Source organism: Malaclemys terrapin, chromosome 25, assembly GCF_027887155.1.
Source record: "Malaclemys terrapin pileata isolate rMalTer1 chromosome 25, rMalTer1.hap1, whole genome shotgun sequence".
Lineage (NCBI taxonomy): Eukaryota > Metazoa > Chordata > Testudines > Emydidae > Malaclemys > Malaclemys terrapin.
In genome coordinates this window covers 9,672,379-9,694,721 of record NC_071529.1, presented here as the reverse complement: position 1 = coordinate 9,694,721, position 22,343 = coordinate 9,672,379, and the positions used below count along the sequence as shown (strand labels likewise).

Sequence of the window (22,343 nt, the reverse complement as noted above, 5' to 3'; positions counted from 1 at the left end):
GGTTCTGAACCCAATTCCCTGCCTGTGGATTGTTCCGATCCCTGTTCACTGTGCAATGGTGCCGTCCATCCCCTCAGAGCCCCATGCAAACATCCCCCCGAGCAGGCAGGGCAGAGACATTCCATCCCACTTTACAGAGAGGGCCAGGGCCTCGCGCCACGTCCCCCAGCGGATCAGGGCCACAGGAGGGACTAGAACCTTGGCTGCGATTTTCAAAGGCACCAAAGGGACGTCAGCATCCAAATCCCACCAAAATTCAGTGGCAGCCGGGGGCCCTACGCCCCGAGGCCTTTGTGCAGATCCCAGCCCACTGCCCTCTGCGGGCGGACCAGGCCTCCAGGAGCAATGCAGCCAGCGGTAGACACCGAGAAATTATCTCCCCAACCCCCCATAGCGCTTCCAAGCTAATGAAGGGCATAAGAACATAACAACGGCCAGACTGGGTCCATCTAGCCCAGTATCCTGTCTACCGACAGTGGCCAATGCCAGGTGTCCCAGAGGGAGTGAACCTAACAGGGAATGATCAAGTGATCTCTCTCCTGCCGTCCATCTCCACCCTCCGACAAACAGAGGCTAGGGACACCATTCCTTACCCGTCCTGGCTAATAGCCATTAATGGACTTAACCGCCATGAATTTAACTAGATCTCTTTTAAACCCTGTTATCGTCCTAGCCTTCACAACCTCCTCAGGCAAGGAGTTCCACAGGTTGACTGTGCGTGACACAAAGGGATGCATTGAGGCCTAGTTGACACGATGCTGACCCAAGGGCCATGGTTTGAGCACCCTCCAGCACGCTCTGGGATGCTGCCCAAATATCTGACAGCAGCCCCTCGGTCCATGTCCCATCCGGAAGCGATGGACGTTGAGCCAAGGTGGGGCGGCCTCATTCCGGCACAGAAGGGGTTGGACCCAGTTAGCCCTGTCCCTTCCCCCACTTCCTGCGGGGACAGGACAGGAGGGATAAGGGCTGGGCCCCCCAGCCCAACTGGAGGCAGAGCAGGGAAGGAGTCAGACGTCCCTTCCAGGGAGCCGAGCCACCCACGGAGCCCACGACCAGCTGCAGTGGGTGAGGACGCTCCTATGCCAGCTTGGAGGACAGGCCAGCCGCAGCCCCCAGAGCTTGAGGGACCCAGAGAGGGAGCGCAGGGGGAGCCGTTCGGAGCGGAGACAGGGAACCAGGCCCCAGCGGCCATGGAGCAACCCAACCGGACGCCGGCAAGAAGCAGCCCAGGGAGACAAGACGTAAGGCCTGTTGTATTGCCGGGAGGCGAGGCTGCGACTTCCCGTTTCCTTGACAACCCAGCAACGGGATCACCCGTCCCCTGAACCCGACTATTTACTGGTTTAACCCTCAGGCAGGACCCCCGACCCCCCAACTTCTCACTGGCCCAGCCCTCATCCAGGAGGCCTGAGCTACCACGTGCCCAGCGGCTAGCCTGCAACCCAGGACCACTGATCACCCCACTCGGCGCCAGCACCAATTCCCCGCCGCCGTCAAAGGGGGAGCCCTGCAGGAGACCCCAGGAACGTTACGGACATAACCAGCATCTACAATCACACCATCTTCAGCACCTTGCCAGAGATCGATAGGGGCAAGGAAGCCCTCATCCCTTTGGGATTTGCCAAGACGATGGCGAGCTGAGCGACCATGATGACTGGTGGGGGTGCATCTGAGCATAACAGAGACCCAGGGTTTAACCCTGCCTCTCTGGTGACTTTGGGCAAATGGGTCGATCACCTCCCTGCCTCAGTTTCCCCATCAATAAAGTGGATGTCTGCCTCCTCTGCGAGGGGCTTGAAGATGCATGGATGGAAAGGGCTGTTATTTATGACGATGCTCCTGGCCTTTCAAATGCACGATTCCGATCCCGACGGCATATCAGCCTCAGCGCCCCAACCCAATTCCCTTCCCAGGCAGAAACTGGACCCAAGCCCAGCCCTCCCAGCTGTCTGCGCTCTAACCAAAAGCCTCTCCGCCCCCGTCAACTGCACCCCCACATGTTTGCGGAGCCGTCCTCCCTGCTCAGCAGCCACCTCTGAGCACACGCTGCCTTCTGCTGGGGTGTGTGGGCCAGGACTTGGGCCTGGCACACTTGTTCCCTCACGGCAGGAGGCTCTGTGCAGAGTACCAAGGGGCACCGCCAATTCTCTCCTTGCAGACAGCTTCTGTGCACATGGACCTCGGCTCCCGCTGCTCCCTTCACAGTAGGTATTCTAGGTATTTGGGTTGTCTGGGGAGGAAGCTCTTTGGAATGAAGCTCCCTGGGGCATTGTGTGTGGCAGAGAGAAAAACACCCCATGCCAGCTGATGGGAACATTCCACCCCCTCGGAACATGCCCGGCCAGCCCTCGCCTTCTCCCCACTCGGCCCAAACAAGCTACAACAGCCCATCCTTGTAAGGATTGAGCAATGCAACATCAGTCACCTGCAGAGGGCTCGTCTCACATCCAGTCCTCTTGGTGGGGGGGGGGGTCCACAGTAGAGGAAGAGGCCAAACAAAACAGCCCCGTGCCCCCCCCGTTCTGTGGCCCATATGCCACTGCTCAGTGAATATTCAGGTGCTGCTCCACAGATATAAGAGTGGTACAGCAGCAGCTAGCTAGCTCTGGAGGTGCCCAGTTCAAACCTCCGCGTTGGCCAAGATGGCGGCCGCCGCATTTCCATACAGCCTGCCCCGTTCGCTGCTGCTGTCTGGCCCCTGGGAGCAGACGACAGTGGAGGTTGGGAACCCATGCTCCAGGAGGGGAGGGCCTACTCCCTGGGCTTGTTTTACAGTGAGAAAGCAGACACGCTCCTCACTCCAGATCTCGGCTCGCTGGGCAACGTGCGGAGCGATCGGAGCGGCAGCCAGATTCTCTCTGCCCTCTCGCCCCCAAGGCAGGGGCTCCCGTTAGCAGGGCGGCTCTAAGGAGGGGAGCACACCCAGCCAGGGGTCTCAGTACTTGAGTGGGGGACTGCAGGGCCAGCGGCTGGCAGAGCTTCTTCGCCACAAGCGAAGGCGCGATCGTAGCCCGGGCAGGCACCAGCTTTAACATCTAGCTCGCTATCGTGGGTAACAGTAGCAGCAAAAGCCAGCCGCCCCCAGGACGAGCCGGCTGGGGGCTTGGTCCGTACTCACTTTGCCTTTGGCAAAGACCATAGGGCAGGTGGGCAGGGCACCGGATTAGGACTCGTCTCTGCCACTAACTTGGGCCCGACATTTCCTCTGTCTGTACTTCTGTTTCTCCTCCCACCCATCCTTGGGCTGGCCTGGTTAGATTGCCAAGCGCCTTGAGGCAGGAACGGTATGTACAGGGCCTAGCACAATGGGGCCTCTAGAAGTACCATAATATATATAATAGCAACTCCACTGGGTTGTATGTTTCCAGCCGGGTCCTGATTTTCTCCCTCATTGGCATGAAGGGGAGTTCTGCTGCTGTTCTCAGTGATCAGAGGCTAGGGTGCTGTGTCCACATATGACGCCCCTGGTGTGATGACATAAAGAAGCAGTCAGCGGGGAGGGGCTACCAGGCGCGAGAAGCTCTGGGAATGACAGGAGGGAGATGCATCCCCTCACTCCCATTCCCCACGGGGGGCATGCCCATGCATTAGGGGGTCCAGCCACCTGGGGGCCTGGCAGGGGGGCACATTTGAGTGGCGTGTTGCTATGGCAGAAAGTCTAGCCCAGCCCAGCTCCCAGCGTGAGAGAGAATCGCAAGGAATCCAGGCCCGGAATTCGGCCTCCTTCCAGATCGGCTGAAGGACGCCCTCCCGATTTGCAATGCGCCACTCCCCCCACACCAATGAGAAAAAAACACCCAAGCTAACCGTTTAGGCAGGCCCTACAATAATACATGCCCGGTGCTCCTCAGCTCCCTCTGCTGCCCGTGCGGTACAATTTCAACAGGCTTTAAAATACAGCGCTTGGCCACTCCCCGCAATCACGGTCCTCGGGCTAAGTACCACAACCAGAGACTGATTTGCCAAAGGGCCCAATGCCCATCTAGGCACCGAAAGGGCCAGGTTTTCCCCAGCTGTGACACCAGTGGCTAGATGGTCACAGGATCCCAGCACCCTCCATGGGGCACTCTTCCGAACCCCCCCGGCTGCTTCGGTGTCCGGGGAGGAGCGGGCCTCTCAGAACAGTTCCTCAAACGCAGCCCGCCAGTGACCCTACCCCAGGCCGCCCCAGGTGCTGAGAGAAGTGATCCAACTGACTCAGCAACGCAATCGGGGACGCGGCTCTATAAATAACCGAACTCAGAGACAAAGCAATTGCTGCTCCTCCAGTCAAGGGGAATACGAGTGCGAGCAAGTCGCGAAAGCCCAGAAATAGCGGCCCGGCCCCCGGGAGTTCACCATCCCCCTGGGCATCGCCACTCCGCTTTGTGGCATCACAAGCCCCCGGCCATGCCCCGGCACTGGGATCATTAGCAATGTGGCAGGAAGGTGGTGTGCTTCGGCTGGCCCCCGGTGGCACTGATGTCCCCCCTGCCAGCCCTGGTGACAGCTCGGAATGGCTCGTGGCCCGGCTACCGCCTCTCAGACAGCAATAGCCAAGGGGCTGCACTGAACCCAACACCTGCCTGCTCCAGCATGGCCCCGCTTGGGGATGTGAGCACGATAACTTCCCTGCCAACTGACAGCAGTGGACCCCTGCGTCCCTTTGCCAGGGATCTCCCTCCATCTGTGTCCCCCCCCCCCAGGCACCTTGTATGTGTTCGCCCCCGAATCCTGGCCCAGATCACTGGCACAGTCGCCCCTCCCTTCCCTCCTCTCCCCATCCCAGGCCTTTCCGTGCCCGTCTGGCTCGGGGTGAATCTACAGGAGGGCTGGTCCCGCTTGCTCAGAGGCTGTGACGATAAAGCAGGCACATCTCACCGGGGGTGAGACTTCCCCTTTCTCACTTCTGCTGCACCCGGGCGGGAGGGGGGGACATGACAGTCCAGAGATCAGCAGAGCCCTGATACCGGGCACCCTGCCACTCTTTCCCCACCCCCACACCCCTTCACAGCTCGGAGCTCCTTCTCCTCTGGGGATCCCCCACCCCCCGAAGGCCACCCCACAGGGGAAGAGGGGTCCACACTACACCACTGCCTGTTAGCTCAGGGACATGACCAATGGCTAGCCCTTCCTCCCAAGAGATCCCAGGCTGAGACATGCCAAACAATGGATGAGAGGCAGCTGTAGGCGAGCGGAGAGAGAGACAGTCCAGTGCAGAGGACAGAGCACTGGACTGGGGTCCAGGAGACCTGGCTTTGCCACAGACTTACTGGGTGACCCTTGGGCCAGTCTGTTTCCCTTTGTCGGGTCTGTTTAGATGGTGAGCTCTCGAGGGCAAGGGCTCCGACTCTGGACGCGCAGCGCCTGGCGCAACGGGGCCCTGATCTCCGTCAGGGCCTTCATTCATGATGCTCAGGCAGCTCCGCCCTGGGAGAAGGGGTTTTACAAAGATCACTGTCCCCGTAAGGCCAGCAATGGGAGAAGAGCCCAGTCAACCCCTGGGACACTCATCACATGGAGAAGAGGGGCACAATCCAAAATCACCGCCCACAAGGCCAAGACCGGCCACCACTGCTCAGCCCAGCAGCTGTACGCTCCCACCTCCTACCCCGACAGGCCACTAAGGAGACCCAGCACGGCTCATCTGCATCCAGTTCTCCTGGCCACGGCACACCACACAAGCAAAGTCTTAACGTCCCTCTACCTGGGCAAATCTCCTGCGATGGCTCCACACCCCCAGGATGACAGCAATGTGTCCTGCTCCAGCACCTGCCACCCAAACGTTAACAAGCCCAGCCTCCAACCCTGCAGGGAGCCTGGTCAGCCGGACGGCCCGTGCTCTGCAAGTAGGGAAACTGAGGCACGGAGTCAGGCGTGACTCGCCCATCGCCCAGCGAGTCAATGGCAGAGCTGGGCATGGAACCCGACTCTCCTGACACCCAAGCCTCTGCTTTAGCAAAAGGTCCCTCTGCCCCACAGCCTTACCTCCCCACCCAGGTGCCTCAACCCCTGGGGCTGCCTATGGATAACAGCGCTGCCTGGCTCCTCTCACGGCCCGATTCCCAGACCCTCAGAGTCAGACCCGGCCTGGAATGGCTCGCGCGCCAGCCGCGCTCTGAGCCCCAGCTCACTCCAGGAGCAAGGCTTTGGGTGGGGGAGCAGGCGCACCCCGGGCCAACCCCCCACCACTTCATCAGCTGCACAACCACAGTTGGGGGCTTGGGAGTGGCTGCTGTGATAATGCACCTGTTCGTGGGGGCTCCACCAGCGGCCGGGCTCCCATCCCCTGGATCTAGAGTGGGTGCAGAGGGTCGGTTACGCACCCCAGTGGCGAGGGCACTGGAGCAGGGCGCCGGCCGATATGCACACACATCCATCCACACCAAGCGAGCCTTCCTGGCTCCCATTCCCAAATCACAGGCACTGGGCCAAATGCTGCCCCTGGTGTAACTCCAGAGAGGAAACTGGGGCGATTGTAGCCTCTTCTCGCAGGCCCCCAAAGGGGCAGAGGAGCAGTGGGGGGGAGGGGGGCAAACCCAGATGCCAATGGAAAGACCTCCCCTGAGGTAGGATCAGACAGCTGGTATCCTCCCTTCACCCTCCTCGCCAGCTTCGTGATCTCATCCTTATCCGGAGGCTGTCCATCCCTGAGAGAAGCCAGGCTCCTGGGGTACACAGCAGACTCCCCCCGTACCCAGGATGTTCTCCTGCCCCACATTGCTCAGACCCCTCCTCGAGCCAGCAACCCGCCCGCCCCATGCCACAGATCTGCCCACAATGCCAGGGGGCAGCCTCATCCGGCCTGCGGCGAATCCAGCAGCCTCGGCAGCTGCCCAGGCCTGGCTTGGCTTTGGGCTCCGGGCGGGCAGGTGGTGTCTGAAACCAGTCCGCGCTCTGCCAACGGAAGAGGAAGGCGGGTTCTGCTCGCTCCACCAAATGGGGACGGCTTAATGGGCTAGAGACACGCCACATACCTACACCCTCTGGAATCACTGGTTCAGGGCTGGCTCAGACCTTCACCGGGGTGCGGGGAGACCCACACCCTACCCCACGGTCCTGCCTAGCCCTTGATAGCCCCTTGGCACTTCTCACCCCAGTGAGGGGTTGGCTTTGCTGCACCTGACCAATATTTTCGCCCACCCCTAGCCCCGCAAGACTGTGTACTGGGTGGACGCTGTCCAGCCACCCCAGCAGTGGCTGCATTTCATGGGTGCCGGCGCACAGACAGCACGTTGGCACAGATAGCCTGGCACCCCTAGAGTCCAATATCAATGGCATCCCACCCCAGCTGGCCCAATGCTAACTGGGGGCGATGGCGTAACAATCTGGAAAAATCCCCAGGCAGGGAGCTACCGGGTGGCGGGGAGGGAGGTGGCGCATGGGGCTAGATGCTAGGGACTGCTGGGTTCTGATCCCAGCTCTGACACTTCCTCATCACGTGTCCCAGGGTGGGAATGACACCCCCGTCTAGAATTCTTCGCACCTCCCCGCGGGCGCTGAGAGGGCTCCATTGGCTGGCGCGCCCGGCCCGTTATCCCCACCCTGGCGAGGCGCAGGGACACCCAGCGGCCTACCTGGATGGGAGCCGTGCTGAACTGGATCTTGCGGTTGGACGCCAGCTCCTCCTCCTCCGACAGCCCGGGGATCTCCACGCAGCTCGACTCGGGTTCATACAGCCCATCGGCCTCCTCGTCCTCGTCCAGCCCGCTCCCCCCCGAGTCCTCCCCCAGCCCACTGTATGCACTGATGTCCACCAGGTCGGCCTCCGAGAAGTCCTCCTTCTTGGACTCATCGCCCAGGTCGGCCTCCTCCTGCCCCTCGGCCTTGCCCTCCTCCTCGGGGTAGGCGTCCACTTCTGGGCCCTGCCCGTGTTTCTCCGCAGCCAGGCCGCCGTTCTCCAAGGCCGCGTGCACCGTCACCTCGGCCTGGATCATCTCGGCCCTCTCGGGCCCAGACGCCAAGCTCTTGCTCTTGTCCTGCTCAGCCGCCCTCTCCTCCGCCTGCTCGGCGGCCTCGAACTCCTGCTCCGAATCCCCGCTCTCCTCCACCTCCACCGGCTTGATCTTCCGCACCTCCTGGACGCTCTGGGCCCGTGGGCCCATGGCGTCCTTCTCGCCCGGCCTGGGTGCGACCGGTTTGGGTTGGGCCTTGTCGCCTCTCAGTTGGGGAGCCGGCCCGTCGCCCCCCCTGGCTTCCGCTTTGCCCCCTTCCGGACCCTGGAGAAAGACCCGGGACCTCTTGCTGACGATCTTGGAGTTGAGGGGCCCAACTTTGCTGGGGGTTTTGTGCAGGTTATTCCTCAGGTCGGCCTTCTCGAAGACGGCGCTGAGCTGGCTGACGGTGGGCGACACGGCCTCCGTGTCCAGCTTGTCCAGGGACTCCGTGCTGCCGTTGAACCTCACCACCACATCCAGCTTCCTGTCCTGGAAGCCGGCCCTCTCCTTCCTCAGCAAGAGCTTGTTGGTGGTCTCCTTCTCCTGAAGGCTCCGCTCGAAGATCTTCCGGGTCTCCTGGAGCTTGGAGACCGGCTTGTCGGGCTTGGAGTCGAAGCGGCTCACCCTCTCCGACACGCTGGTGCCCAGCTTCAGCAGGGCGCTGTGGTCCACGTTCTCATTCAGGCTGCTGGCCCTGGGCAAGGAAAGCCGGACGGGCTTCTCCTTCACCTTGGCCAGGTCGCAGGTGCCCTCGCCCGGCGGGGCGGTCCCCATCTGCAGGAACATGTTCTTGATCCGGTGCACGTTGGAGCCATACTTCTTGTTCCTGGCCTTCTTGGCTTCTTCGCTCTCGGCGGCCCCAAGGGCATCCTTTGTGGCTCGGAGGGCCTGGATCCCCGCTTCGTAGGCGTTCCTGTGGGGAGAGGCGCTTCTCAGGCTGCCGCTGCTGCTGTTGCCGGGGCTGGCGGCGTGGGGCTCCGTCTTCATCATGGTTCAGCGAGGAGCCTTCTCCGGTCGCCCACACCTCATAGCCTCGCTCGGCCTCCTCTGGCTGGCTCCTCTTCCCCACAATGGCTCTCCCTGCCCGCCGGCTCACATCCCCAGCAGAGCCCCCCTAGTGTAGGAAGGGGCTACGCCGTACAGCTGGCATTGTGCAGGCGAAATGGGAGCAGGGTGGCGAGGAGGCAGGGCTGGTCGGGCAGGCAGGGCAGGAGCGCTGGATCTCCTAAGGGATCGGCTCAGGCCATTGCCAGCCGGGTGATCAGATTCCCTCCCCCGCCCCTCGCCCCTTCTCCTCCTCCTCTTCCTCCCTCTCTCTTTCTGCGCCTGAATGGCTGGTGATGGAGACCGAAGGCTCCAGTTCTTCTGCAATCAGCACAGCCTACCGCCCCGGCCTAGGCTCCCTCTGGGTCTTAGAGAGATCACACAGGCCCTTCTCTTCTTCCCCGCCTAAAGGAAGCAACAGGGCCATGCGTCCCCTGCAAAACCCCTAAGCCACTGAGCTAATCGCCCCGGTAGGAGGGGGCCGGGACAATGAAAGCCCCCCAGCTCTGCCATCGACTTATTAAAAACAGCGACAAACTCGACTCAGTCCCCTCTGGTGCGGCCGGTTCTCTGGGCGCCTTTCGCAGGGGGACAGATCCGCTCTTCCCCCCTCCAAGCCAGTGACCACGTCCCCCTTTGGCTGCCCCCGACCCCGTCCCGCCCTCCATGGCACGAAGGCTTATTCGCTCTCAGCCTAGCTCCGGGCCAAGGCACGAGGCAGAGTCCTTGCCCGTCTGCAGCAGAGGTGCTGTCCCGCGGGCCTGTCCTTGATCTAAGCGGAGGCTTCCCCTTTTCCCTGGTGATCTGGGGGACCCCCGCTGGGAGGGAGGCTGGGGGCAGCGCTTCAAGGGGTCAGAAAAAGGGGTGTGTGGGCTGGGGGGGGTACTATCATAATTGGGGAATAGCAGCTTTGGGGGGGGGCTTCAGGTGCACCCCTCAACTCCCTGGCTTGCTTGTTCTTGATTTGCCGGGTCCGTTTCCAACGCCCACCCCCCAAACACTGGCCGGGGGCACCTTTTAGGTGCCGCCGTGGTTGTTCCCTGCAGCCTTTGCAAGTCCGGCTGAAGCCCCAGTTGGGACCTGGTTTTCAGAGGGGCAATTGCATTGGGCGCATTCCTCTCCTTTGAAAATCAGGTTGCGGGGCACCTGGCCGGAAGAGACCTGCTTTGCCGAGGCGCTGATGACAGAGGCTGTGGCTTGGCTCCCTGGCGAAATCAGCCCCCTAAATACCGTGCTGGCCGTCTACCGTTAACCACGTGAGTTAGAAGACGCTGGCCTGTGGTTTCAGTGCTACGGTTCTGTCACCAGTACACCGCTCTGATGCCATGCGTCTCTCCCCTTAGAAATACTTTGACTCTGACATGGCCACTCAATGCCATCAGACTGTGCCCATTCACGAACCCACTGGGGGCAGAAATCAGGGAGTTCACAGCATCACCTTGCAGTGGAGAGTTTCGCGGGGCCAAATTCATCCCTGAGGAAACTCCATTTGACCCCCTAGGGGCCTGGCTTCTCCCCTCCCTTACCCCCATGTCAATCTGGAGTAACCCCTCTGTTTATTACCCGTATTATAGTAGTGTCCAGAGGCTCCAATCAAGGTCAGAGTCCCATCCTGCTAGGCGCTGCGCAGACACACCGCGAGAGGCAGACGCCAAAGAACTCACAAGCTAAAGAGACAGGCAAAGGGTGGGAGGGGAAACTGAGGCACAGAGAGGCCAAAGGACTTGAACATGGTCAGAGGAAGAAAACCCAGCTCCATCCAGCCCTACACATTGCCTCTCTATGTTCTGACCAAGTCACAGAGGAATCAGGCCCCACGGGGTTTGATTTCAGCTTCCCCGCATCCCGCAGCACTGTCCCTTGAGATCTGGATGCATCTGGCCACCTCCCTGCGTCTCAGCTCCCCCACCGGTAAAACGGGGCTGGCGATCCGCCCCCGGCGGCGTGCAAGGCCCGCTCCCCGCAACGCCCTTGGGGGTGCTCATCGGGAACCGCAGGGCGCTGTCGCTATCGACCAATCGCTCCGGCGACACGGGGCAGCGCTCCCTCCAGGCTCTCGTCTCCAGCCAAGACTCCCAGCAGCGAGGAGTCAAACTGGGGCGCCTTGATTCTGGGAGGATCGAGGCGAGACGCCTTAGAGGGGCTGGATTTTCAGAAGGCGCCTACCCCTTTAAGGGGTCTCAACCCGGGCCCCCCAAATCACTAGTCCCCTTGGACAGGCAGGAGTGGGTTTCACCAGCCACGCCATGTCTGGCCTGGCTCCCTTCCCTTTCCCAAGGCCCCCAGCACGGGAACCAGGCGGCACCAGGACCCTGAAGATGCCAGATGACAAAAGCTCCCCCTCCGCTACGTTGCTTCCTGCATCTTCTGCCTTTTTGTGTGTGAACCAGCACAGTTCTACGGCCCCCACCTTTTCCTTCCCCCTCTGCAGTTCTCCCCCCCCCCTCGCCTCCTTCCACCCAAATCCCAGCCCCACAGCAGCTGCAGAGCGGGCAGGGGAGGGTTTTGTGCAATTGATTTTTACACCACAAATACCTCCCCCCCCCACCCCTCACCCGCCAGCTGCAAGAACTGATTCTACCTCTGGCCTGACTCATCTGTCCTGCAAACCCACCGACCCCAAGCCTGGGCATTTAACCCTTGCCAGACAAGAGGCAAGAGTTATATAAAGGGAAAAGGCATGTTATGAAACTCCCCTAAGTGCCTCTAGCCCCATGTGATCTGCATCCCCCACCTTGATTGATTAGTCATTGGGACGACGGTCACCCCCTACAGGCCCCAGCTGAGATCAGGGCCCCATTGTGTTAGGCGCTGTACGTGCGAATAGCAAAATAATACCTAGATCTGACATACGAACGGCCACACTGGGTCGAACCAATGGTCCGTCTAGCTCAGTGTCCTGTCTTCCGACAGTGGCTGGAGCCAGGTGCTTCAGAGGGAACGAACAGAACAGGGCAATTATCGAGTGATCCACCCCCCTGCTGTCCAGTCTCAGCTTCTGGCAGTCAGAGGTTTAGGGATGAGGTTGTGGCTAATCCTCCGTGAATTGATCTAATTCTTTTGACCTTCACAGCGTCCCCTGGCAATGAGTTCCACAGGTTGACTGTGCGCTGTGTGCGGAGGTACTTCCGTGTGTTTCTTTTAAACCCGCTGCCTAGGAATTGCTTTGCGTGAGCCCCGGTTCGTGTCGTCCGTGAAGGGGTAAATAACGCTTCCTTAACTTTCTCCTCACCAGTCCTGATTTTATAGACCTGTCTCGTATCCGCCCTTAGTCGTCTCTTTTCTAAGCTGAGAAGTCCCAGTCTTGTTCATCTCGCCTCCTTTGACGGCGTGCTTTTCCTCAGAAGATCTCCACAGTCTTTGCAAATGAGATAAGCATCACTACCCCTCAGGGCCACCCGGGGGGGCAAGTGGGGCAATTTGCCCTGGGCCCCACAGGGGCCCCGCGAGCCCAGGCCGAGAATCCCTTTCCTGGCTAGAGGCGCCTTTTTAATTCTTACTCACCTGGCGGTGCTCCGGGTCTTCAGCAACACTTCGGCAGTGGGTCCTTCACTCGCTCTGGGTCTTCGGCGGCACTTCGGAGGCGGGGGGGAGGGCCCTTCAGTGCCGCTGAAGATCCGGAGCGAGTGAAGGACCCACCGCCAAAGACTCGGAGCGCCACCCGGTGAGTACAAGCGCCGCAGCGGGTGGCACCTTTTTTTCTGTCCGCTCCCCTGAAATTGCTTTGCCCCAGGCCCCCTGAATCCTGTGGGCGGCCCTGCTACCCCTACGTGGGGAAATTGAGGCCCGGAGAGGCGAATTAAGAGACAGTCTCTGCCCCAAAGAGTTTCCAGGCTAAGTAGACAAGACAGAGAAAAGCGTCACCAAGCAGCGCGGAGGCAGAGTTGGGAACAGAACCGGGTGTCTGATCCCAGCTTGGACCCCGGAGCCTGGGGACTAGACCACACAGGCCTTACACGAGACAGACAAAGGGAAAACAGAGCGAGGCCGTGACTTGTCCAAGCAACAGCAGAGCTAGGCCAAGCACCCGGGATTCCTGAGCTGTATCTACTCCCCCCGGCGGCCTTGTACTGGGGGCAGCTACATCCTCACTACCGCTGCTACCCACGCCAGCTACTTACCCCCTACCGGTGCTGCAGTAACCCCTTCGTCTGCAGTGTAGCCAGACCCATAGCAAGAGGCAGCCCCTCCCCAGAGAGCTTACAGTCTAAATAGACAAGACCCAGGAAGGAAGGGCCATTATTCCCATGGCAAATGGAGGCCCAGAGGGAGTCAAGGTTCAGCCAGCACCAGACTTGAACCCAGATCGCTGATCCAGGGCCCTGACCACTCACCCACGCTGCTTTAACTTGTCATGCCCCTCCCCGCTGGGCGGCACGGGCTTTTCCTGCAGTACCGAACAATTCGCAGTCATCTGGGCCAAGCGACTGGACCGTGGCTTGTAGAGGTCCGTCAAATGTAGAACCAGCCTTCCGCTCTACTCCGCGCTGAGGAGGTCTCACTTAGAGCAGGGTGTCCAGTTCTGGGTGCCAGCTTTCAGGAAAGATACGGACAAATTGGAGAACATCCAGAGAAGAGCAACAAAAATAATTAAAGGGCTAGAAAACAAGACCTAGGAAGGAAGATTGAAAAACTTGGATTTGTTTTGTCTGGAGAAGGGAAGACTGAGGGGGGACATGGTAACCGTTTTCAAGGACGTAAAAGGTTGTTACAAGGAGGAGGGAGAAGAATTGTTCTTCTTAACGTCTGAGGCTAGGACAAGAAGCAATGGGCTTAAATTGCAGCAAGGGAGGTTTAGGTTGGACATCAGGGAAAACTTCCTGTCAGGGTGGTACTGGGATAAATTGCCCAGGGAGGTTGTGGAATCTCCATCATTGGAGATTTTTAAGAGCAGGTTGGACAAACACCTGTCAGGGATGGACTAGATAATACTGAGTCCTGCCATGAGGGCAGGGGACTGGACTAGATGACCTCTGGAGGTCCCTTGCAGTTCTATGATTCTATTAGCCACAGATTGCACCCCCACAAACTCCAGTACACGTCCAAACCGAGCAATATTAGTCATTTCAGTACCTGAAGGATCCCAAAACATTTTAACAAATTGATGTATTGTCTACACACAGGGATCGTCGTACCCACTGCTGAAATGCGGCCACTTCTGGGGCGGGGGGAGAGCACAGCCGCTGTTTAGCAGCAATGCCATGCCAGACTGCTGAGTTCAATCCAACTGGAAATACAGCGGGAGAATTTGAAGCAGACAGAATGCACTTTTCCAGCCAGGACCCTGGGATCGACACCCTGACTCTCGTCCAATTGCACTGGAAATTAACCAGCGCAAGAAGCCAGGAACTTGGCTTCACGGCTCCCGCAGAGAACGGTTCTTCCAGCAGCACGACCTCAAGCTGGAGAATTGATTCAACCACGAGTCAGTGGGAAGAGCAGTGAATCACCCACAGCTCTGCCTGCAGCGCTCTTTGGAGGTCTCCTTCAAGTGCTGTCCCGGATTAGCTTGGGAGGTCACACAACACACGCTGGGATGGCGGCCAGGCAGGTCTGTTGCAGGTGTGAGGCAAACTCGCACGGCACAGCTCCGCCGAGTAGGCTCCGAGCGGCCCTGGAATGCTGTTTTCTATTCCAGCCCTTCTGTTCACCGCTCCCCCAACCCGGGGAGACCGGCTATTCTAGTACAGGAGCGCCGAGCATTTCCCTTCTGACCGAGAGCCCCCGTCCCTTCTCAGACGGCTACACACTGACCCAATCTGGCCCAGCCCTGGGGTCCCCCACATCTCTGCCGAGGCCCCTCAGCCATGACCTGGTTATTCTGACCTGCCATGGTCAGTTCTCTGCATGGTGCTGACCTGCTGCTCCCTCCCTGCCAGGATCCCCACCCCCACAACAGGTGCTGTCAATCAGCCACAACCAAATCAGGCAGTGGTCTGGGTCTGTGATGCAGGCAAATACCCAGGAAGTTGGGAGCCCTTGAGCCTTTTAAATCAGGAAATACGGTTTCTGCTCTCCCGGGGGCGGAAAACATTCAGTGTCAAATCAATTACAACTGGCCACAGATATCCCATCGTACCAGGCCGTCCTCCCTCCCTTTCCCCCGTGGGGAAATCCAGGGACAAAACTATGTCATAGTCTACACCCAACGCTGTATTTGCCAAGCCCGTGTTAGTGTTTCCACGGGATAATGGAGCGAGGGCTGCCAGGAACGCACGCCGTCCAACCTTCCTCGCTCACCGAAACCATCTGTGCGGAGAACGAATCAAACACAGGTCGAGGCGGGGTTCTCCGCACCCGCCGTGCAGGGGCCAGGGTAGATACCGTCGAGTTCTGGTGGGTGAAGAGCTGCTCTGGAAGCAGGAGCCGAGGACCAGCAAGGGACCTGGGGAGAAGGAAAATGAGTGATATTGACCAGTTCTTAGCCTGCCTAAGAAAAGGGGCTAGGTGTGGGTGATCTAGGCCAATCTGTAACCAAGCCAGCAGGTAGCCCGGTAGGGACTCAGAGGGAGAACGAATGAGCAACCCACACCAACTCCTAGCCTAGGGTGACCACACAGCAAATGTGAAAAATCGGGATCGGGGTGGGGGGAAATCGGAGCCCATATTAAAAAAAGACCCAAAAATCGGGACTGTCCCTATAAAATCAGGACATCTGGTCACCCTATCCTAGCCCCTCCAGCAGGGGTCACTGCAAGAATGGGATGGATGGGACACCCAAGAGGCAAACTAGCGCCTCCTTGAGACAGAAGGGGCACAGTACAGAATAAAACAACGAATCCAGTGAAAGTTCCCCTGCCAGCCCGGCTGGAATAAAACTGGACTGGGTTTCAGACTCAGCTGGAGAAGACAGGTGAGTTCTGTAAAGCCAGGACTATAAACACCCCACAATGGAGAGGGGAGTTCCCACCTCTGAGTTATTGTTTCAGGCTCTCTGCAGACCCAGACGGCCCCGTGTCAGTTACGCTCAGCCCGGCAGCCCTGAGGGTTGAGGGTTTTTTTCTTTTAATGGAAGTGGAGATTCGGCACAATCTGGGTATGTTCTGCAGGCCACCTAAATGTATAACCTCCCCCTCCCCCCCCCGACTGCATGCTTGCTACGGCTGAATTGGGAGGCCGAGTTTAAACGTAGTCACACCTAAGCACTGATCAGATACTCATGGTGCTGAGCCGGTGACGCTGACTGAGGAGATGGGATGGGGAGAGTCAACAGACGAGAGGCACCGATTGGACAGCCAGGCATACCCAACATTCCCCTCACGGGGATCGGAATAGAACCCAGGAGTCCTGGCTCCCAGGCACTGCTCAAATTCCTATTCGCTCCCTCATATGCTGGGTTAAGCTACCTCCACTCCCAGCGTCACGCCATTACAATCACACCACGAACAAACCTCTCGCATCAGTCCCTCCCTCCCCACTGCAGTTGCAGAGTGAAACACAGGCTCCCGCTTCACTTCCTGTCCTAAACTCGCTGCCGCATCCCACCCCAGAGATGGCCGCACATCAGTGCCGGGCGGTGCTCTGAGGGTGCTAGCTTCTCTGAAATCAGCTCCGGTGCCAAGGGGGTGAGATGGGGAGCGAGGATCGAGTCCCTGCCGTTTGCCAAACCAGTTTGTCGAGAGCCCGGGGGATGTTCGGTTGAAAGGGACTTCATTGAACGGCAGCCGCTATTAATTATTAATCATCATTATTAATAGGCACGACGGTTCCATCGCCCCGGGGGGGAGGAGGGGTATTTCTTTTCCGCTCGCTGGTCCCCTCCCAGTCCAACCCCATCCATTCTCCCCACTGTCCCCCTGGGGTTCAAACGTTTTCCAGATCGCTCTCCCAATGCCCACCCATCTGGGGTTTCTCTGCCACAGGCCCCTTCCAGGAACTCCCTTTGCTTTCCAACTATTTAAAGGGCCCGGTCGCTCTAGATTCTTCTCTCTGGACTGCCCACTCTTGCTTTAACATGAAGGTAGCTCCGTTGAGGCTTATCCCCAGCTGGTAACAGCCTCCCTGACAATCTGCCCCAGCAGCCAGCTAGTGTCCGGGTACTGTACTGGCCCTACTCTCAACCTCCAGCACAGGGAGAGTGTTGGGGGCATGGCCGGGATGCCTAGCACTATGGTTATCCTCTGCTTCCCTGAGGATCATGGGATACACAGCACAGATTTAGAGCAGCCTCGGGGCTCCTCTAGTTTACATCCGGGTCCTGCATGGCCCTACCCAGATAAAGGGAGTGCACATGGGCTTTAAGCCATCATCTTACCCCGTCCCTGTCCTGGAGTAACTACGAGTCAGGGTCATTGACTTCAATGGAGCCATTTCCAGTTGGCACCCGTGTGAGATCAGAATCAAGCCCTCCGGTCCGGGTTTGCCGGAGCTCAGTGCGTTGGGTGCTGATCACTTTAGCAAATCTGGGCCCAGTGGTGGGCGCTGAGCCCTTGGGAATCCGCGTGTGGTCGCTTTCTTCCCCAATCCCTCCTTCACCCAGGGAACAGATTCCTCACTCCAACAGCCCCCGTTCGCATTCACACGGGGGCTCCCTCGCAGCCACCTACAGTCGAGCGCACGACTGCTATATTTAGCCTCCTTTTTTCTCTTGATAAAAGCCCTGCAACGATGTATTTCGGAAATCAGCCATGCCAGCGCGGGGGCTGCACCCACCTGCAGGGAAGGGGAAGGGCTGGAGGGAGCCGATGCTGACAGGCATTCGCTGAGCCTGCAGCCTGAGCGGTCGGCGGAGCTGCTCACAGCAACGGCGTTTCAAAACACCTAAAGCCCCGAGGGAGTTGCATCCGGTGGTGCAGGCTAGTGGTTAGTGCAGGAGTTGCGGCAGCAGAACGCCTGGGTTCTGTTCCCACCTGGGAGGAAGGGAGCTCACACAGCGAGAGAGTTCCTTAAAGTGGAGTTTAGTCTACAAGTTAGAGCCCAACCATCCGGATTTCTGGGTCCCATTCCCAATATTAAGGGGGAGGGTAATCTCATGGCTAGGGAAGGGGACTGGGTGCCAGGATTCCTGGGTTCAACTCTGGACTCTACCACCGACTTGCTGTTAAACCTGTGGCAAGTCACTTAAGCACCTAGCTTAGGGCAGGAAATGAAGAATACCAAATCCAGTCGAGGCTGCAGGGTGAAGTTAGGGGGCGCATAACATAAGCAAGCGAACATGCTTTAAAATAATGGGCTAAAAACATGGTCAGCAACGTGACCTCATGGGCAGAGATGGGGGGGTTGGGAGTCAGGACTCCTGAGTTCTATTCCTGGCTCTGGACAGGGACTGGAGTCTCATGGTTCGGGGGGAAGGGGGCTGGGCACTGGGACTCGTGGGATACAGTCTTGTCTGTGCCACTGACTGATTCACTCTGTGGCCTAAGGGGGAACCACTTACCTCGCTGGGTTTCACAAATGGGTATTAGACGTAAGTGCCTCTCCTGGGCATTGGAGCCTTAATTCGTTAATGGGCCGAAAAGGCCAGGAGCATCCAGTGAGAGATGCTATGGAGGGCGTGTGCGGGGTCAGTCTCCTCCACTCTTAATACCGGGGGGCTGCAGAAATGCACAGCTGGATATTCACGTGCACAGAGATACGCACGCGTGCGCACACACGGCCACACACACACACAGCGGCGCGTGCACGGAGCTACATGTAGACGGACACACGAGTACGTGCACCCGCTTGTGCGCGCACAGGCTCACGCACGTGCGTGCGCAGGCACACGCATCGACACACACTCGCACACGCAGGTGTTCGTGCGCACACATGCGCGGCTCTCTCCCCATGTCCTGGAAACGTGTGGGCCAGATTCCAGCTCCCAGTGTGTTTCTAGAGCAGGTCCACGCCCTGGGAAATAAGGCTCTGTAACGTGAGCGAGGCCGGAGCGGCCTACGTGAGCGCAGCTGCCCTCAGGGAGCCCCGCAGAGGAGAGAACATCACACTGAGGAGTGGAGCAAGAATCTTAATGGGGACTAATGAGGCTACTGGCTTTGCTCCCTGCAGCTCCCCCACAACTGAGACACCCCTCCCTGCAGCCTCCCTCCCCCACCCCAGACCACCCCCAGGGTTACCCCACTAGCTCAGAGCTGCCCTCCCCGCAGCCTCCCCCCAGCTCAGACCCCCCACAACTGATCTCAGCCTCCCTCAGCTCAGACCCCCCCTCTGCAACCTCCCCACCCAACTCAGACCCTCCCTCCCTATGGCCACCCCACAGCTCAGACACCCCAACCCCCTGCCCGCGCCTCCCCACAACTGATCTCAGCCTCCCTGAGCTCAGACCCCTCCCCGAAGCCTCCCCCAGCTCAGACCCCCCCCGTGGCCTCCCCCCAAGCTCAGTTCCCCCTCCCTACGACCACCCCCAGCTCAGATCTCCCCCCCGTCTCCCCACAACAGATCTCAAACTCCCTCAGCTCAAACCCCACCCCCCTCCCTGCAGCCTCCTCCCGCCCAGCTCAGACACCCTCCCCCCCTACAGCCACCTCTTCAACTCAGCCCCTCCTCCCTGCAGCCTGCGCCCCCCTCCCCAGGCAAGGCCAGGCCCCCCCTCCCTGCCCCACCCAGCTAAGAGACAGGGCAAAGGGCAGCCCGGTGAGAACCTCCCACAGCAGCTGGGGGCTGTGGTAGCTCTGCTCAGCGCCTCTCCCCCTGGTGGCCGTCTGCCCACACTGCACTCTCCCCCCCCCAGGCGGTGCCAGCTGCCCTCTGCCCCCCCCCACCCCCCGGGACCCTCCCCGGGTGCTGTGTTGGCCCCGCCATGCAGGGTGCATCTTCCGTGTGCAACGCACCCTCGGCACACGTGTCTGCAGCCTGCCCCCGCGCCCTCCTCCCAGGCTAGCGCACCCCCTCCCCGTGGCAGTGCCCAGCCTCAGGGAGGGGGCAAAAGCTGCCCCCTTGGCCAGCAGCTGGCGAGGCAGGAAAATGCATCCTCCCCCGGCAGGGTCATCGCTGAGGGCCCCCATCCTGCGCCTCGACGGGAGCGTTGCCATCGAGCGGAGGGAGCAGGAGCGGGGCCCCCAGAGCTGGAGGGAGGCGGGCCCCCCTTTCCCTAACTGGGGGAAGCCGGCCGTCCAGCATGCAGGCTGCTCTGTGGTTATCCCCCCACCCCGCCACCAGCCCTGCTCTCCACCCAACCTCCTCTGCCACATCCCCGGGCGAAACAGGCCAGGCCGCTCAGCAGGCAGGGAGCTGCAGCCATGTGTTAATTACAGGCCTGTGGCAGAACATAAAAAGCCCCTGCCAACGAGTCACACACCCCGGGAAAAAATAATCACAGACCCTGGCATGGGCGGGCACATACCTGCCAAGCCCGCTGCCACGCTGAGATGGCAGGGAGGGGGTTAAAGGACCCTCCCCACCCCTCCTCAGCCTGCAGCCTCCTTGTTTTCACTCTGCAACGGGAGGTGCCCTGTGATGCCCATCACCCCACCTCCTGGCAGAGGGGGCAGGAGCTCACTGACAGCAGGATGTCAGGATGGGGGGCAAGGCCATGGGTCGGCCCAGCCCCATCCTCCCCTCTCCAATCTCTTGCTCTTCCTCTAAAGGCGTGGGGGTACCTCTGGGGTAGGCCGGACTTGCCCAAGGCCACCCAGGAAGCCCACGGCCGAGCCTGCAGTCGAATGCAGTTCTCCGGAGTCCCAGTCCAGTGGCTGCTCCACTAGACCGTCTCTCCGCCTGGGACCACCCGCAGCGCTGTAGAGATTCCACCTTAAACGAGCGGAGGAAACACACGCGGCCCTAAATCTAGAAGCCACTCGCACACGGGCTTGGAGGCTGGGACGGAAAGCGGGGAGGGTGGCTGGTTAGGGGGAGCTGGGCCCACAGTGGAAACAGGCAGGAAATAATCTATCCACGGACCATGCTCTCCACAGGCAAATAGGCTCACGCAGCCCTCTCCTGCTGAGGAGGGGTGTTGTTTGCAGGGCCGGCGCTTCCATTTACGCGACCTAGGTGGACGTCTAGGGAACCAGGATTTGGGGGGGGGGCGGCATTTTGCCGCCCTCGGCGGCAATTCGGCGGCGGGGGTTCTTCTGCGGCAATTCACTAATGATTTAGGCTTGCACTAGGGCAGCTGTAAATAACCCAGAAGCCCTGAGTGCAAGACCAGAGCCTGATTGCGCCGGGAGCTGTACACACCATTTTGGGGCTGAGGAGTTTTCAATATAATTAGACAAAGGATTATTTCTCCCCATTTTACAGGTGAGGAACTGAGGCGGAGAGATGGAGTGGAGAGGAGGAGAAAGGAGAGAGATAGACTGAAGAAAGGAGAGTGGGAATGGGATAAACGTGAATGAAAAGATACATGGAACCTATATACTGTCCAGGGGCCCACTCAAAACAGCTGCCAAAGTTTGGCTTCCCCTTTGCCCCTGTTTCACATGTCTTTGCAAGTCTAATATTAACCCCTAGGGACTGTACTGTCACCACTGCCCTCTAGGGGATGGAAGCAGAACTGTTGTGAATGTCCTAAGCCCCATTCTCCTGAGAGATGAGGGCGATTCTCCGGTCCCTCACCACAGGGAGCTGTGATCTGCGAACAGGAAGAGCTGAATTTTGTCCCCACTGTTTTCCTAGAGGCCTGTGTCCTGCAGCATAGTGACCAGTGTGTAGCCTTCATCCTTTCCCTGTCCCCGTTTCATTGTGCTGGAGATGGCCTTTGCTTACCCACAACGTTCAGCATCTGTTCAGGCTCCCTCCCCACCCCTCATCTCCACCTATCCGTGGCACTTCAACCCGGCCCTCTAGGGCTGGGCAAGAGAGGGGAATCCTTTCCGATTGCTCATTCAGACCTTGGCTTTTCTGTACAGACCGTGGCTGTCCACCGAGAACAGTGGCTTCAGGGGGTTGGACTAGATGACCTCCTGAGGTCCCTCCCAACCCCGATAGTCTATGATTCTATGATCTGTGTGGTTTGTATTTTCATCCACTAGATCCCTTGAATTGTGTAGTTAGAGAAATGGGAGCTGCCCCTTCGAGAGACCCCAGAGTGGGGTCTGTGGGCAGAACGGGCCGGGTGTGGGGAGATCTGGAGGACTCAGCTCACAATAACAGTAGTGAAACCTAGGCCTGATCAGTGAAGGCGTCTCGCCGAATTCTGCCTCTCTTCCCCACGTCGGTGAGTGGCCCCTGGCTCCTCGAGTCGCTCCCCTGATTTCAATGGGAGCCGTCCAGGAGCAAGACGCTGCTCGGCGTGAGTAAGCAGAGACCTGATCCATGGGGATCGGTTAGACCCAGAGGGGACATCTGCTCTGGTGGAGCTGGTCTGAGACCCTCTAGCTGGGATGGCGTCATTAGGGTTAATCAGCCTCTCCCGGGTCGGTGGGGGCTAAGACCTGAACCCCCCACCGTTGGGGCCAGCTCTTCCCAAGAGCTCAGCATGCCGGGGGCAAACTCGGCCCTATG

At 59.4% G+C, this 22,343-nt stretch overlaps 1 protein-coding gene across 1 annotated transcript in view; it reads right to left on the bottom strand.

The window, feature by feature from the left end:
• PPP1R9B (protein phosphatase 1 regulatory subunit 9B) overlaps window positions 1-9,184 on the bottom strand; it is an 86,535-nt gene extending 77,351 nt beyond the window's left edge. The window contains exon 1 of the mRNA XM_054014725.1: window positions 7,560-9,184. Coding sequence (XP_053870700.1) covers window positions 7,560-8,909 — 1,350 coding nt within the window. The 5' untranslated portion in view covers window positions 8,910-9,184. The remainder of the gene's footprint in view (window positions 1-7,559) is intronic.
• Between the last annotated feature and the right edge of the window lie 13,159 nt (window positions 9,185-22,343).